This window comes from Chinchilla lanigera, unplaced genomic scaffold (assembly GCF_000276665.1).
Source record: "Chinchilla lanigera isolate Chin_1 unplaced genomic scaffold, ChiLan1.0 scaffold00074, whole genome shotgun sequence".
Taxonomy (NCBI): domain Eukaryota; kingdom Metazoa; phylum Chordata; class Mammalia; order Rodentia; family Chinchillidae; genus Chinchilla; species Chinchilla lanigera.
In genome coordinates this window covers 4,353,545-4,368,939 of record NW_004955475.1, presented here as the reverse complement: position 1 = coordinate 4,368,939, position 15,395 = coordinate 4,353,545, and the positions used below count along the sequence as shown (strand labels likewise).

The following is a 15,395-nucleotide window of genomic DNA, read 5'->3' as shown; positions in this document are numbered from 1 at the left end:
AAGATAGTTCACATAGTTGATCTACTGTCTTTTATTTCTTTGCTGAAGGAAACAGCTAATGAGTCCTTGATTGATCAATATTGCATGTCTCCATTTGTTTTCCTGAGAAACCACTTTGCAGATATCAATATGTAATACAACAAGCAGTGTTAATTTCCTACCACTTTGTTTGTAACTCTGTATTGTTTGTACTGTTCTTTTGGTATTTTGTAAATGGTTGTCTGTCTGTTAATGTTTTCCTCCTTTTATTTTTAAAATTAAAAAAAAATTCATGTTCATCTCTCAAAATTCACCCTTAAATGATGCCTAGTCTTGAAGCCTTTTTTTACCTCTTCATACAAAATTAAGCATTTTTCACTTTGTGCCCCATGTTGCCTTATTCTTTCCAGAAATATTTAAAATTTGATATAGTTGCTAGTACTTCTTCAAGGCAGATATTGTATTCTGATCACCTTTATGTTCTTACTGCCCTAGAATACTTGTTTCTGGATATAAAAAGATATAAGGCCATGTTTCCCTTCCTGTTCCTTCTACACAGGAACATACTGGATTTCTGATAAACACTGCCCAAGTGAGCTCTCCTCAGCCATCTCCTTCAAAATGAGGATACTTTTACCACTTGGAGAACTTGTGACCCATAGATATCCATTTGTTCTCTATTAGGATCTATAATTTTATGCAAAAAGAAGAGTTTACAATAGGAAAATTATAAAATAATGATGCACAATATAAAACAGTTTTCTAAAATTGTTGAATAAAGTTAATTTCTCAGATGAAAACTAAATAACATGGATTGCAATTACAGACCTCAATGGGATGCCTTCAATCTTTATATACTCTCAGGAGAAATTATTCTGGATTTCTATCCAGTGTCACAACTTCTGGCCTTCACCTGATGTATGACAAGACATGGAGCCTTAACTAGATGTAATCATGTAAAGTATGATATTAAATTCAATCTCTAAGTAATAGGAATACAAAGGCAGCACTTGAATTCATACCAGAAACAAAACCATATACAACCATTAGAAGAAAATTCTAAAGAAATGAGGATATGCTGCTATTTTGAGTTCTATTTCTTAGAAAAAGGAATGAAGAAGTCTTGGATTTGGCATCAGGAAACAGGCACAATCTGACATCCACACAGAGGACATATTAAAGATGATGGAACTTCAGGCAGCCTACTTACCTGTCACCCATCCAACTTATTCTTGTTTAAAAAAACAAGTTGGTCGAGAGTTCTTTTTTATGTATTCATAATATGTCATGCACACAAAGTAAAACACAGTCACCTGGTGTCTTACCATGAGTCCATTGAATGTCGTATAAAATGGACCTAGGAGGATGCTAGCCACTGAGCAGACTTGTGCTGTGTGGTCTCATCCATCAGAACACTGAAGCAAGACATTGACTTTTTTTACCTTCATTGCCTGTGAAGACAAGAAGCATAAAAGTACCATAATCAAGAGGATACTGGGTTAATAAACAGGATTACTAGGCACTATCAGTACAGTACAGAGGACCTGGTCTTACTGGGCAGCACGAACTTCCTCTCACAACATTGGAATCTACTAGGAGGAATAAAGAGAGTACAAGAGAAGGAGACCTTATCTAATAGGCAAAGAAAATCAAAACCAACCCATGATGGGGATAGAATAAAAAACAAAAAAAACAAAAAAACTCATGCTCAAAAAATAAAGAAGAGTGCTTCATTTCAGTCCCCAGCCTGAGATAGGGTCTCACTACATAGGCCAGGCTGGCCTCAAACTTATGGTGATCCTCCTGCCTCAGCCTCCTGAGTGCTGGGATTAGTGGCATACACCACCACAACCAGTTTAAAATGATTTCCTCTAGTCATTAATATAAATCCTTTCAATTTAAAAATTACAAAACAAACAATCAAAAAATAATGGAGTGAGTGTACCTGCTTAGAATGGAAAAAAAATCTTAGATCCCTGGGGTGATCCAATCTCACATGAGCCTATGCCTGACATGCCTGACAACCATGGGCACCCATACAAAACCAGGTACACTAGGCACAGTGTAGTCTACACTCTGCACATCACCGGAGACTGGATAATCCCTACCTAGTGCATTAAACTAGTCTTCCACATGCTTGGTAGCAAGGACTAAAGGCATTCTGACTTTCCCTGTACTTTGGATGCCTGTGACCCACTACTTAGAACCCTGTGCCCTTACTGGGCCTGTGGAAATCTTATCACATTAGTCAGCAGTGCACATGGATCTCCTTTGAGCACTCTGCGGTGACACAGATCCCTGCCTGGTGTCTGGAACTGGTCCATGGTCCCCAAAATATACATTGGGTGCCAAATATTGATCCCAAACTGCAGAAATCAATGAGAGGAGCCTCAGAACTCCAGGTCTTACACTTTCCCTGGTCTGATGCCCCAGCTTGAACAGCTGTCACAAATGGAATTACAGAGTGTGATCCCCTTGCACTGGGTAACCTCCACTACAAACTCACAAACTGTAAGGAGGGGCAAAAAGAAATGTGATTTGTAAGATCAAAGACAACTGGTGCTGGAAGAAAACACTTCTGAGATTCGTAGAAATATATCTTTCTCGCTCTCCCTCTCTCTCTCTCTCTCTCTCTCCCTCTCTCTCTCCCTCCCCCTCACACTGTCACTCTCACTCTCATTCTGTTTTTCTCCATTCATTTAACTCAATTTTTTGTTCTTGTGGATGTTTTGGTTTCTTTGCTCCTCTATTGGTATGCTTTTATTTTCTTTCAGTGGAGCCTGGAATTCTACCACCCATTTTCATGTGCCTGCTCCCTTTTCATTTTGTTTGTTTAAATAGAGCCTCCATTTTTTTCTTACTCTCTCCCTTCCTTTCTAAGTTTCTGTCTTTCAACTTGTTCATTTAGCATTTTGTCTTCTTTTCTTTTCTTGCCATTTAATCTCCACTCTTATTGTTTATCCTTTCCCTAGTTGGGTTTCTCTGTACTACTGATTTCCCTTTACTTCTTCACAGGACCCTTTACATCAGTCTTTCCACCTTCTTCACGTCATTCTTTGCTTAACTTTTCATAATCTATTTTTCTTCATGCTTTCATACCCATATCATTTACCTTTATTAATCTGTAGGTAGATAATGGTGCCCAAGGTGGAAAATAAAATCCCAGTGCCAAAGAATGAAAATTTGGAGCAATGGGACCAAATAGGGAAGTGGGAAGGAGATGGCAGTAACTGGTGTTCCATGCCAATGTTAGGCTTTTATGTGTCCTTGACAGCATTTGTGGTATGACAAATTGTATTTGTATATACCGTAAAAATAGAGGACTCAGCAAGATTAATTCTTCAGGATTTCCCTCTCAAAATCTGTTTTTAGGGTAGCTCAGCCCTAACATAAACTACAGAATTTCTAGGATATCTTTATTTCTAACTCTGGGACAGAGTATACTCATAAGCTTGTCTGAGGAAAGAAAAGTCTTCTCACCAGGAAGCTGAAATAATGGCTTGGGGTAGGACTGTGGTATGAGTAGCAGAATAATAAGCAAGTCTTTGAAAATATGGATAGATCTGTCCCTATCTTCAGCATATTTTCTCACCTGTTAAATAGTATCTACTCAGCCTTCTTCTCACCAATCCTGTGCTTCAGTGGCGGCCAATTCCTTTTTATGCACTATTAAGTGCAATAGGCAATGGATACAAAAGTACATTTTTAAAACTGCAACAGGCTATAGAAATGCAAAGTGGTAGTATTGTTATAGGACAAATATAACTCTCAACCTGTTAGATGCCAAATATGCCAAGTTCATAGTTCTATAACATGGAGGAATGAAGTCATGAAGCAAAGGAAGAAGTTAGGAGAGATTTTATTTTTTGAAATAAGAAGAAAAGAATGGCTCCTGGATTTCCAGGAGGGGTCCAGAATGGGGTGACCACAGAGGCCCTTGTCAGGCCCTTTGGACAGCAAAGTCATGATGTGGGTACAATGTGGGTCAAACTGTAATGAATCTATGGGAGTACAAATATAGCTGCTTAGCTAATATTGATCCAATAGGAAATTGAGTCACATAGCAAGGGTATGTGAAAACAACAAAGATATTTTGGAGAAGGAATGGGTCAAGATGCTTTGGTTGCCCACATGGGTGATAGATACATACCTGGATTTACTGGGCCAGCTGGTGGTAAATGCAATATTATCTGAAGTTATTGATTATCCCTTAGGGAGGCATGTAGGCCTGGCCACTGCACCTTTATCTTGAGGCCTGGCCATCTTCAGATCCACCTTCAGCCACAATTCTGATGTTTTTATTTTTGTGCTAGCTTCCTTGAGAGCCCAGCCTTTCTCTGACTGTATACTGATATCTATTTAGAGTTTAATTTTTTTCCTAAGATTTTGAGAAATTTCTATAATTACTGGGGTTCATTCTCTTGATGCTCCAAGACTCAATCTCTCTCTTTCTCTCTCTCTCTCTCTCTCTCTCTCTTTCTCTCTCTCTCTCTCTCTCTATCTCTCTATCTATCTATCTATCTCTGTTTCACTCTGTAACTCTCTCCTTTCTCCCTTTCTCCTCTGTTTGTTGTTTCTTTCATTTTCAGAACCCAGGATTAGTACATTGCTGGCTTGGTTATAAGGCCATAAAGAGAATAAATGTTTATGCAGGTTCTTCCTTGGCTGACTATTAATGACAGCCACTCTTCAAAATAATTGTAGGAAACTAGTAGAAGTGGTTGGTAGCCTTCCAGTGCCTAAATCATGAATTAGGAAATGTCTTCTCCACAGCCTGAGGTGGATTTGACTTCTAGGGAGTAGATTTCAATCACAGTAGTACTATCTATCCATTCTCCTGGGAATTGGATCATAATTGGACTTCTAATCTGGGCATGTCAATCTGTGTTATTTTGGGTAGTGTTCTTACTTGTCTAGGCCTCAGTTTCACTATTTATTAGGTAACAATATGGTTTCCTGTCTCTGTCTTCCTCTTAAACAGATACAAAACATGATTTTGAAAATTGTCAGCCAGACATGGTGGCACATGCCTGTAATACCAACACTCAGAAGGCTGAAGCAGAAGAATTGCCATGAGTTTGAAACCAGTTTGGGTTAATACTGAGGTCAAGACCAGACTGTATTACAGTTAGACCCTGTGTTAGACAAGAAGGAAAGGAAAAGAAGGAAAGAAGGAAGGAAGGAAGGAAAGAAAGAAAGAAAGAAAGAAAGAAAGAAAGAAAGAAAGAAAGAAAGAAAGAAAGAAAGAAAGAAGAAAGAAAAAAGGAAAGAAAAAGAAAGAAAGATGAAAACTCTGAAGGAAGAGAAGGTTTCAGAATGGTTGTAATTACTGCTAGCTTTATCTGAGCAGCTTAGATTCTCAAAGAGGAGAGTGCAGCTTCACAATGACAAAATTTTACTGCTCTTTTTTCTAAGTGTGAGATCCTGCACTGTAGATGTACAAATATACAATAGTATGCCAGAGGCAACTTGTATCATTTCTGAAGAAGCAATTGTATGCACCTCTTCCCAATTACCATATCCAGTAGCACCCCATTGATAGATTGAAATAGTCTGTGGTGAGACTAAGTAATGTAACAAAAATCAGCAAACACTACAGATCAATATGTTTTACATTTTTTTCAGATATTCAGACCTTTATCCGGTACAAGGGAACTACCAGTCTAGGAATGCGTGTGTGTGTATGTGTGTGTGTGTGTGTGGATGTGCATGCATATATGAAGGTAGTAACATAAGCATGCATATAATAGGTAAATATATTAAATTAACTATGTGATACTGGGTTTTTTGTGTCAGTCAAAACCAGTCTAGCATTATCAATTTCACATGTCTTAAGCTAACAGGATATTATATATAGCAGAACACAGAGTACTGGGAAAGCTAAAAAATTATTTCCCAAAGCCTTTGTCTTATGATCTGAGGCTAGGCTAGAGCTAGCGTGCTTTGACTTTGAAATCTCCATTACCATTTTTTTTTGTCTTCTGATTCCTTGTTAAATTAGTGCAGGTAACACAATTCAGGCTGACAGACCACTCCCCCTCCATCCACTGAGCAATACTGTAGGGTCAGTCCTTTATCCGTTGTCCTAAGAGAAGCAGAAATAAGAATAACAATGACCCAGGGAATCTCTAAAACTCCAGGCCAGATCACATGCATCTTATATCCCATGGCATGACCTACAATAACATTTTTCCCACTCAAACTTTATTAAACTTTATTAAAGGGTCATGCACGGGGACTGCATGGCATGCATGTGATTACAACAGTGTGAATTGTGAGAGTCATGTGCCCTGGATGCCCTTGAGATGACTCAGCACCCTATCAGTCATTTCTGTCAGTCATATCTAGAGAGATTCCGTGAGAAACCCCCTAGGTGGGGCACACATCTTTTAAATCCAAAAGCCTGATTTATCCCTCTCCTCACATTCCCTTGCCATCCTGATAGCACTTTTTTCCCAGTTCTTGGCACCCTTTTTGTTTCTGCTGGAACAAACTCATATGCCCTGAGCACACCTTCCCCAAAAAGTTCAATAAATGTAGCTACTTTTTCTCTTACCATTGAGTGTATCCTTGCAATTCTTTGCTTGATGTACACAAAAATCTGGACGCTTAGCCCTCACTGTTGGTGAGCCTAGACAGGAGCAGGTAGCCAGGGAATAGCAATAGCCCAGCCAAGAAGAAAGGTAAAATCTGTCTTTTAGGGGAGAACTTATTCTCCTTCTCCTTTTTATGAGCAACCAAGATCACTTGTTTTGGGCATGTGATAGATGGCTGATTGCTGTTTGCGGTATTCACTGTGGTGGAGAAGTCTCCCAGGGAAGGGGATGTCCTGGTCATGGATTGAAGAGTTTTGGCCTTTTCCAGGGAAGGGAGGGCTCTATTCCATCAGTCTGGGTTGTGCTTGTATGACCCGCCCCTTTTGCCATTGACCTCTGAAGCACTGGGTATACTATCCCTCTAGGGGAATGAAACAGAGATGAGGTGAGGTGTGTCAGCTTGCAAGTATCATGGTCTGTGCATACCCTTGGCTCCTAGAGCCATTTGCTGGGGAACCAAATTCACTCAGGCTACCACCCTCTAGCACCAAGAGGCTGCATCCTTGAGCTTTCTCTTGGGTATGGGCTTAGTCTATATGATGCCATGGCTTCCTTTGTTGGAGGTGGCTGGGAGCACGCCCTGGACCATATGGATTTGGTCGATCACTTGGATAGTGGTTAAAGTTGTTCATGGGACCTGGTGGAACCTATGGACTCATGCTGAGTAGGTTCCCTTCTGAGGTGTGTTTTCTGTTCCTGTATCTCCCCTAGGGTAGCCCCAGTGCCCCCTCAGGTTTTCATCTGTTAGAAAGTGCAAACCCATTGGTTTTTTTTTTTCCTGGTATGGGTTAACTTGGTGAGGCAGAGATTTAGAAGATAAAAGACTAGTCCAGTTCTCCTCCCTATAAGAGGGAGCAAAGTTTGTGGCCTTTTGTTTTATAAAGGTACAAATTCCAAGTGAGAAGGCTGCTTTGGCCCTTCTTGGCTATCAGTTGAAACTCTCCTGGGTCCTAGTGTTGATAGTCAAGCCACTTTATGGATATTTCTTTCTGGGGTTACTTCTTTCATACAAGCTCTCTTCCTCTGTCCATCGTACTTGGTTCTGGTGCAGTATTACTATGACAACTTTGGCCTCAAGTTTATGTTCCTCTTTAAAAGGATGTTGAACTTGTAGTTGCTAACTGAAGTTTCATTGTGAAGCTTTTATTTGTGTGACTTTTCATTATGAAGTTTTCATTTGCCAGAAAACTTGTATCCTTTTGTGGCACAAACTAGCAAAAATGCAAAGGAGTTGGTGATAGAGGAAGGGGTTAAGGAGGATAAGGTTACTATACAAGGGCTCAAGTTTTAGAAACTCGGTTCTTCTTGGACTGCTGGACACAGTTGGGTCGAAGATTATACCTTGCTTGGGCCCTGGGGGTTTTTTTCCCCTAAAGACATGTCTTATCCTCTGTTCTTACACTCCCACCTAGTGGCAGATAAGGGGACATGACTGAAGACCATTTGTCAAATTGTTTATCTTTGTCAGAAAACCTGTGAAGCAAAATTATGCAGAAAAATTATCAAGATTTCATTGAGGGAAGCGCTTACTCCTCCTCCTTAGGTATCCTGTGACATTAGATGGTTTTAGAATCAGCTAAAGATGTTAGGGAATCCCAGTTCTGGACTCTCTGTCCTTACAAGATGCCCATACAAGACCAGAGACATCTGGCATTCAAGGAGTTCAGATCTACTAAGGGACATCTCAGATACATGGGAGGACCACAGCAAGCAAAGAAACACAAGAAGCAACTTTCAGGGTATAAGGGGACTGGGAGGAATTTGCCTCTAGTGACCTGGCTCGGCTACCTCCGCAGTTGGGTCTCTTTTATTGCCTAGCAAAAAGTGCAAGGGGAGGGGGTAACATACGTTTCATGGAAGAGTAATTACAGAAAATAGGTGGATATTTATTCCTGGTACTGGAAAGAAAAACAAAACAAAATGGAAAATGGGTGGATAAGGATTGAATTAATGAGGAACCAGATTTTCTCTAAATTTAAATCCCTGTATTTTGACAACTGTCATCAGCAGATGCTGTCTTGCCTCGGGAGTTCTGGGTTATTAACATTCAGCCCATAGCCAGGGGACAGCTGTTCTTCCACATACCTCCCTGTTCCTGAAGCAAGATCACATGACCTCAGGACTAGGAGAGTTGAAATCATGTAGTTGAACCCCTCATGATCTATCACATAGCCTGATCCCCCATAATAGACTGACCTACAGGATGCCATGTAAGTTTCCCACTTGGGAATTGACTGGGCAAAGCTCTATAAGGTTCCTAATCACAAGAACTCATAATCCCATGGAGTTTGGCTTTACTAGGATGTCATGGGGGCTGATTAGTTTGGGATCCAACCAGAAATTTCCCGTAAGGTCACCGTGAAAGGGTCAGGGACTGATTGAAGGAAAGGCCTGTAAGTGATATAGGAGAAACTTCCAACCTGAACAATATCTGGGATGAGTTCATGTTCTCTAAAATCAAAGAATGAATTTTAGGAACAACAGAGGTTAAGAGCAGAATTTATTGAGGGAAAGAAAACGTCTGTCTGAGAGAGGGACAGAAGGGGGCCTGAGTAGGTTGCCCAGGGAACCTGTCTTTTCCAGGGATTTTTATAGAACAAGACCACATGGTGAAGCACATCCAAAGTGGGGAAAAATGGGAAATCACAAGGTGGGCATGAGGTGGGACAAAATTATGATCAGCCAATAAGATTACAAGTAAAATTGATTAAATTGGGATCAAATGGGGAAGCGAGTCATGCCTGAATACAGAACAGAGATGCTTCAGGGTGATTGCTACCTATTTAGAATAGCAATCCCCGATGTTTATTCTGAGGGAGTTATGTAGGTGCATTTTTCCATTCTTTTGTCTTAAGGTCTGGCCTGCAGCAAGTACAGTCTCCATTTGCAAGGTATCTTGTCTTCCATATTGGCTCCTTTGAGGGCCTGGCCCTGTCTGACTGCCTATAATAGTTCTAACTCATCAGTCTATAACATGTTTCCCACAACCTAATTTTTATTCCTCCTGTCTACAGGTCCAACATGGAAAACACCTCATCTAGTCCATGTGACTCCCCACTTGGATGCCTCCTCAGACACTGTGAAAAATTTGACCCTAGATCCTTCAGAAAGAATATTTTATATTCCTGTGTAATAAGGCATGACTTATATACCCACTTGGGGAAGAAGAAGAGTGGCCACCCTTTGGCTGCCTAAAACATAACAGCATACTTCAATTAGAAATTTTTTGGTAGAAATGGGGAAAATAGTCAGACGTGTCTTACGCCTGAGCCTCCACGGCCCTCTAACAAAGACCCGATCTTTGCCCTGGAACTAATCCTCCTTTGTGAGCTGATGCTCCTGAGGACTTCCTCTTGGCAGCCACTCATCCCCATAGGCTACCTGTTTATCAATCAGCACATTCAGTATCCCTGGAAAATAAAGACCACCCACTAAACCCTCAAACACCAGATCTGGGTCTGCTATTATAAAGGCCCAGATTCAGAGAAATGGATATCTAAGCCTTGCACTGTTCTACCCCTTTAAGAAGCGGCAGGCACAGATGATACTGTCCAAGTTCACGCTCTGTTTTCAGTAATGGATGTTCAACAATTCACAGAGAAACTGGGTAAGTTTTCCAAGCACTCTGATAAGTTTGATGATTGATTCCACATACTGACAATGGCTTATGCCCTGGTAAGACGTCTAGTTCACCTTGAATTTTTGAGGTACAGCCATAGAAAGGGAATGGATTATAAGACCTCCAGGACAGGCTAATGCTGCAAATTTCACTACTGCACCCACTGAGAATCAGCCAACTGATGCATTGTTTGGATTACAGCAAGAAGACCCAGGTAGAATTATAACCCAGGGGATGGGAAGAGAGGGACATGAACTCAACAGTCCAAGCAAGTTTATTGCTAAATCTGAGAGGGACCGCTCTTTGAGTGGCTCTTAAAGGCTAAGAGGCTTTTAAATAGTGTTTTGTGGCAGGCTTTTAAGGAGGATGGGTCATAGAAACACCAAACACCAGACTTACATCTTGCTGATGTGTCCTTTGTAACCTGCTGATGTGTCCTCTGACTTCCTATCCTCTGGGGCCTTTTCATGGCCTGTTGACATGTCCTCTTGTGACCTAAGTAAAATAAAACCTAAGTTTCTCTCAGATGGTGGATTGGCTAATTCAAATTGGTCATGCCCCTGTCCAGGATCTATCAATACCTTTGGGCCATCTTAGTGGGTATGTACCAGGGCATGCCCAAGCCAGTAAATTATAAACTCAGGAGTCTCAGTCGGGGCTCTGAAGAAAATCCAGCTGTTTTCCAACACTGACTTGAAGAGGCAGTCCATAAATCCACTAATTTAAACTGAGAATCAAGGACAGGCCAAATTATCTGCAGACAGTATTTTATTAGCAGTCAGATATAAGGAGAAAACTCCAGAAATTTCAACAGGACTCACAAGCTGGGATAATTCAATTGGTCAATGTGGCTTGCTTGGGTTTAATAACCTTGATAAAGTAGAGAACAAATAGGAGTTTAGTCAGTAAAAAAACAGGCTAACGTCATGCTAGCTCAAATGGATAAGGCTCGTGATAAACCCCACAACACAAAGAGGGACTTAGGTAATCCAAAAAGTGATGGAATCAAGTTAGAGGGCTTCAAGTGCAAGTGATCAGGGCACTAGGCAAGAGAGTGACTTCTAAAGCTGCCGAATCCCTGTTGGACCTGTCATAACGTAGATGAGGACTCATGGCAGTAGAGAAGGGACTGCCTTCATTCCCAGACACAGCTGAGGTTTTTCGCCACAGTGGTGGCCAGGGAAGAAGGCCCAGACAGTGAATAGTGGTGCCCAAAGCAGTGTGTGTAACTCCCACACAAGGATATTTCCATCACCTTGCAGAAGCCTTGGTTGACACTGGATGTGTCAGGCAAACAAATTTCAACCCCTGCTGTACACTGCCATTTGAGAGATTTACTTTTCAGGCTGCCTTTGTGGTGATACTAGAGTGCCACTTACCAGTAACTGGAAGAGATATACCCTTCCTGTTCAGGGCCACTCTGTCAGTCAAACTTCTGCAAACTTATGTCCTAGTTGCTAAGGACCCAGCCAGTTTGATCCCATTGGGCCTGCTTTCTCTGCAGAAAGTTCATCACCAAGGAAGTTATGATGGCACCCCAGGGACGGTTGCCAAGGCCACTCTAGTAATCATTCAGCTGAAAGACCCTATTTTATACCCTCAAAAAAGACCATATTAACTTAAGCGGGAAGCTAGACAGGGGTGAAATCCAAATTGTTGATAAATTTTGGCTACTTTTTTGCTGGTGTGATGCCGGTCCTCATGCAATATACCAATTTTACTGATTGTCAAGGCCTCAGGAGAATATCACCTAGTCCAAGATCTCAGAGCCGCCAATGAGAGACACTAATCAATTCTCTGCCTTGATCTCAAAGATGCCTTCTTTTCCAAATGAAGTAGCAGTTGTCCATTGCCAGGGACATCAAGCCTCACTGAACCCTGTCTCCCAGGGTAATTCTAAGGAAGGTTCAGTTGCCAAACAGGTCACTTTCCAAAATATTACCAGCCCATTACTGGTTCTAACCATGGTCACACTATAAGATCCTGACTTAGAGACAGGATATTCTGTGGAAGAGCTTTAAATGATTCATGTGTGATGAGAGAGGAGTCCAAGAGGACTGACTGTGGTATGGGGAGCTTAGGCTGCGCTTCCCACAACATCTACAGGGAAAAGTCGTTAAGTCCCTACATGACGCCTTCCACCTAGGTTGGAACACCACCACTGCTATGGCACATAGGCCCTCTATAAGCCCTGGACCCTATAACCTTTAAAAATAGGCATATAAATATATTTGTACCCTTCTTTCTTCTCTTTGCTTATTTAAAAGCAAGTACAATTATATGAAATCATCATTATAACAATGTATTATTGGTTTAAAATCATATAGGCATAACATATATAATACTAATGACACAGAAAAGGAAGAGTGGAGGTAAATAGGAGTAAAGTTTCTCAATCTTACTGGAACTATATTCCTGACTACTGTGATTATTGGGGATCACCACTGCACTTTTGGTTTTATTTTCACAGCTTTATATGCTGCCTTCTCAGTGGAACAGTACCTGGTCTCCCAAGCCTTCTGAAATCAAGTGAAAATTTCCCTGATCTTACACCTTTTACATTCTGCATGTCTGTAAAATTGTCATCATGTGGATGACAACAAGGTCTGATGCCAGCTATAGCAGTCATTGCCACCATCCCCTCATCAGGCCCACAGTGGTCTCTGAGTGCCTGGATGACTGAACACAGTGAAATGAAACCTGGCAGTCTAATTCTGAAGCATGCCCTTCTGGAGCAAGGTGGCCCAGAGAGTCTCTTCTCAGAGGAAAAGCTTTATAGCTTTATACCTTTGAGTCTGCAAGGGTGGGTTCCACTGATTCCTGAAATGCCAGCAAATCATATTTCCAATTTTCCTAATGTAGAACAATTAGCTTCTTTTTAATGCTAATCTTTTTAGAAACCAAACTCTTCTCAACCAAAACTTTGCAGATTTTCTCTCAGGCAAAACTGAGAACTTTTTAAAATGGGCTCTTTGCTCCTGTTTTTCAGTCGATTTTACTAAAGCAGCAAGTGTTATGTATGCTACGTTCTGAACATTGGGATGTCTTGAAATTTTCTCCACCAATTTAGTTAGTTCAGTTCCCTTACTCTTAGACTCAGGACATGAACTAAATGTAGACAAATAATTTTCTGCCAGAATGTAGCACACATGGCCTCTAGCCCAACCTCCAAATGGAGTCCTTCCCAACTGAAACTTCCTGACTCCAAGTTTTACAATCTTCATTTCTATAAGCATTTTGATTCTCTTGGATCTGACTGGTATCTCACAATTTTGACTTCATCACCCTAGGGCTTCTTTAGGCAGCACCTCCAAACTTTTCCAAACTCCTCTTGAGAACCAGTTCTGAAGGCATCTGAACCACATGGTCAGGTATACTCATAGCAATGGTCAGGTATGCTCATAGCAATGACCCTACTTTTCTGATACAAAAATCTGTCTTAGACACTTTCTCATCACTAGGACACAATACCTGACACCCACAACTTAAAGGAACAGTAGTTTGCTTGGGCTCATTCCATAGTTGCTAGGCTCCAAGGCAGGAAGGCATGGTGGAATCCTTTGGCAGAAGAAAGCTACTCATGTCATGGCAACCAGGTAGCAGAGAGTGATGGGAAGCAACAGCGAGGACGATCCATGCTGAAAGATCACACTCACAACCACCTGCCCTTTACAACCAGGCTCTACTTCCTAGCAGTATATTTACCTATAGAGTCACCATAATTCAGTTTCCAGACCCTCTGTCTATGAGCACATGAGGCTATTGTGGAAAATCGCTGTATAAAATACAACACCAAATAAATAAACTAATGATACATTTCAAGGTCTTAGAAAGAAATGGATAATCTGATCTGAAACTAAAAGAAGGAAAGAAATTATAAAACTCAGAGTGGAAGTTAATAAAATTGAGGCTTCATAAAATGATATAAAGGGTCATTAATCAAAGAGTTTATTCTTTGGAAGGGTAGCCAGGGAGGCTGTTGAATGGAAAGAGAAATTAAAAAGATCAAGATGTAATATATATATATAATCTCCAAGATGAATATAAATATATTTACTATGAATGACAAACATATACTAGTAAAAAAAAATAAGAAAAATAGCCCAAAACTCATCCTACAATGGAGGAAGAATAGTGAATTGGCCCTACTTTTTTTGCAGACAATTTTAAATGAGCACTCGATCTACAAAGTTGCAGCAATGGTGAAAATCTAGGTATTATGCACTGATGTCCTCTAGCCTGACTTCATTTGTCATTGGTCAAAACAGAGAACTGAGAAAAAAATAGGAAGAACAGCACTGGACATTCAGAAGAACAACTAAATCTCATTATTCTCATGTAAAATAAAGTCTCACAGAATACCAACGTCAGAGAAGATTAGTCTGAGACCATGAGAAAATGAGATAAAGCAAGGCCAGCTCACAATTTTGCCTAACCACAGAAAAAAATAAGTTCACTATATTACCCACAATACCAAATCCATCCTGTTTGCCAGAATGAATGTTTGCTACTTCTTCTCAAATTATATTTTATTTTCACTCTAGTATCCCTTCCCCATAGATAAGATTTAATGATATATACAGTAATCGTATTGCCCTTGATTTCTGACAGCACATAATCTAGAGCAAACTTTCACTTCTTTAGAGTTTCTTCTAAATCATCCAACCAAAACCTAAATGTTATACATTAGCCCTACTTTACCCATGGGGAATACATTTTCCAATTCCCATTCAATACCTAAAATCATAAATAGTTTTCATCATATATGTACTTTTGTTTGTCCATATGTGCATACCTACAAGAAAGCTTATTTTATAAATTAGGCATAGTACAAAGTTAGGCCTAGTAACTAAAAGAGAATAATAATAATAATGTGGTATAAAAAATATTTAAGCCTTATATATTATTAATTTCTGCGGTTTTCCATTTGGTATTTCCAGATTACACATAAATGAAACTATGGAAAACAAAGCCTTGGATAATGGGGCATTATCACAGTATATTCTTACACATCTTAGTGAGACACCCCCATGGTTATCCCTGATGTGTGCTTTCCCTTGCTGCGAGAAGTAATGAACTGAATTTACTTAAGTACAGGCATATTCTACAGAGAGTTTGACTGAAGGGCATTGACAGTGGGTGCAAGATTTTTGGAGGGACACATGATGAATATATTCTAAAATCTGTTATGATGACAATTA

The 15,395-nt window shown here is 40.3% G+C and overlaps 1 protein-coding gene across 1 annotated transcript in view; it reads right to left on the bottom strand.

The window, feature by feature from the left end:
* Mtmr8 (myotubularin related protein 8) overlaps positions 1–10,676 on the bottom strand; it is a 33,086-nt gene extending 22,410 nt beyond the window's left edge. Inside the window, 4 exon segments of the mRNA XM_013502805.1 lie at positions 619–666; positions 1,305–1,430; positions 7,976–8,048; positions 10,594–10,676. Of these exon segments, the coding sequence (XP_013358259.1) occupies positions 619–666; positions 1,305–1,430; positions 7,976–8,048; positions 10,594–10,676 (330 nt within the window).
* Positions 10,677–15,395: the final 4,719 nt, after the last annotated feature.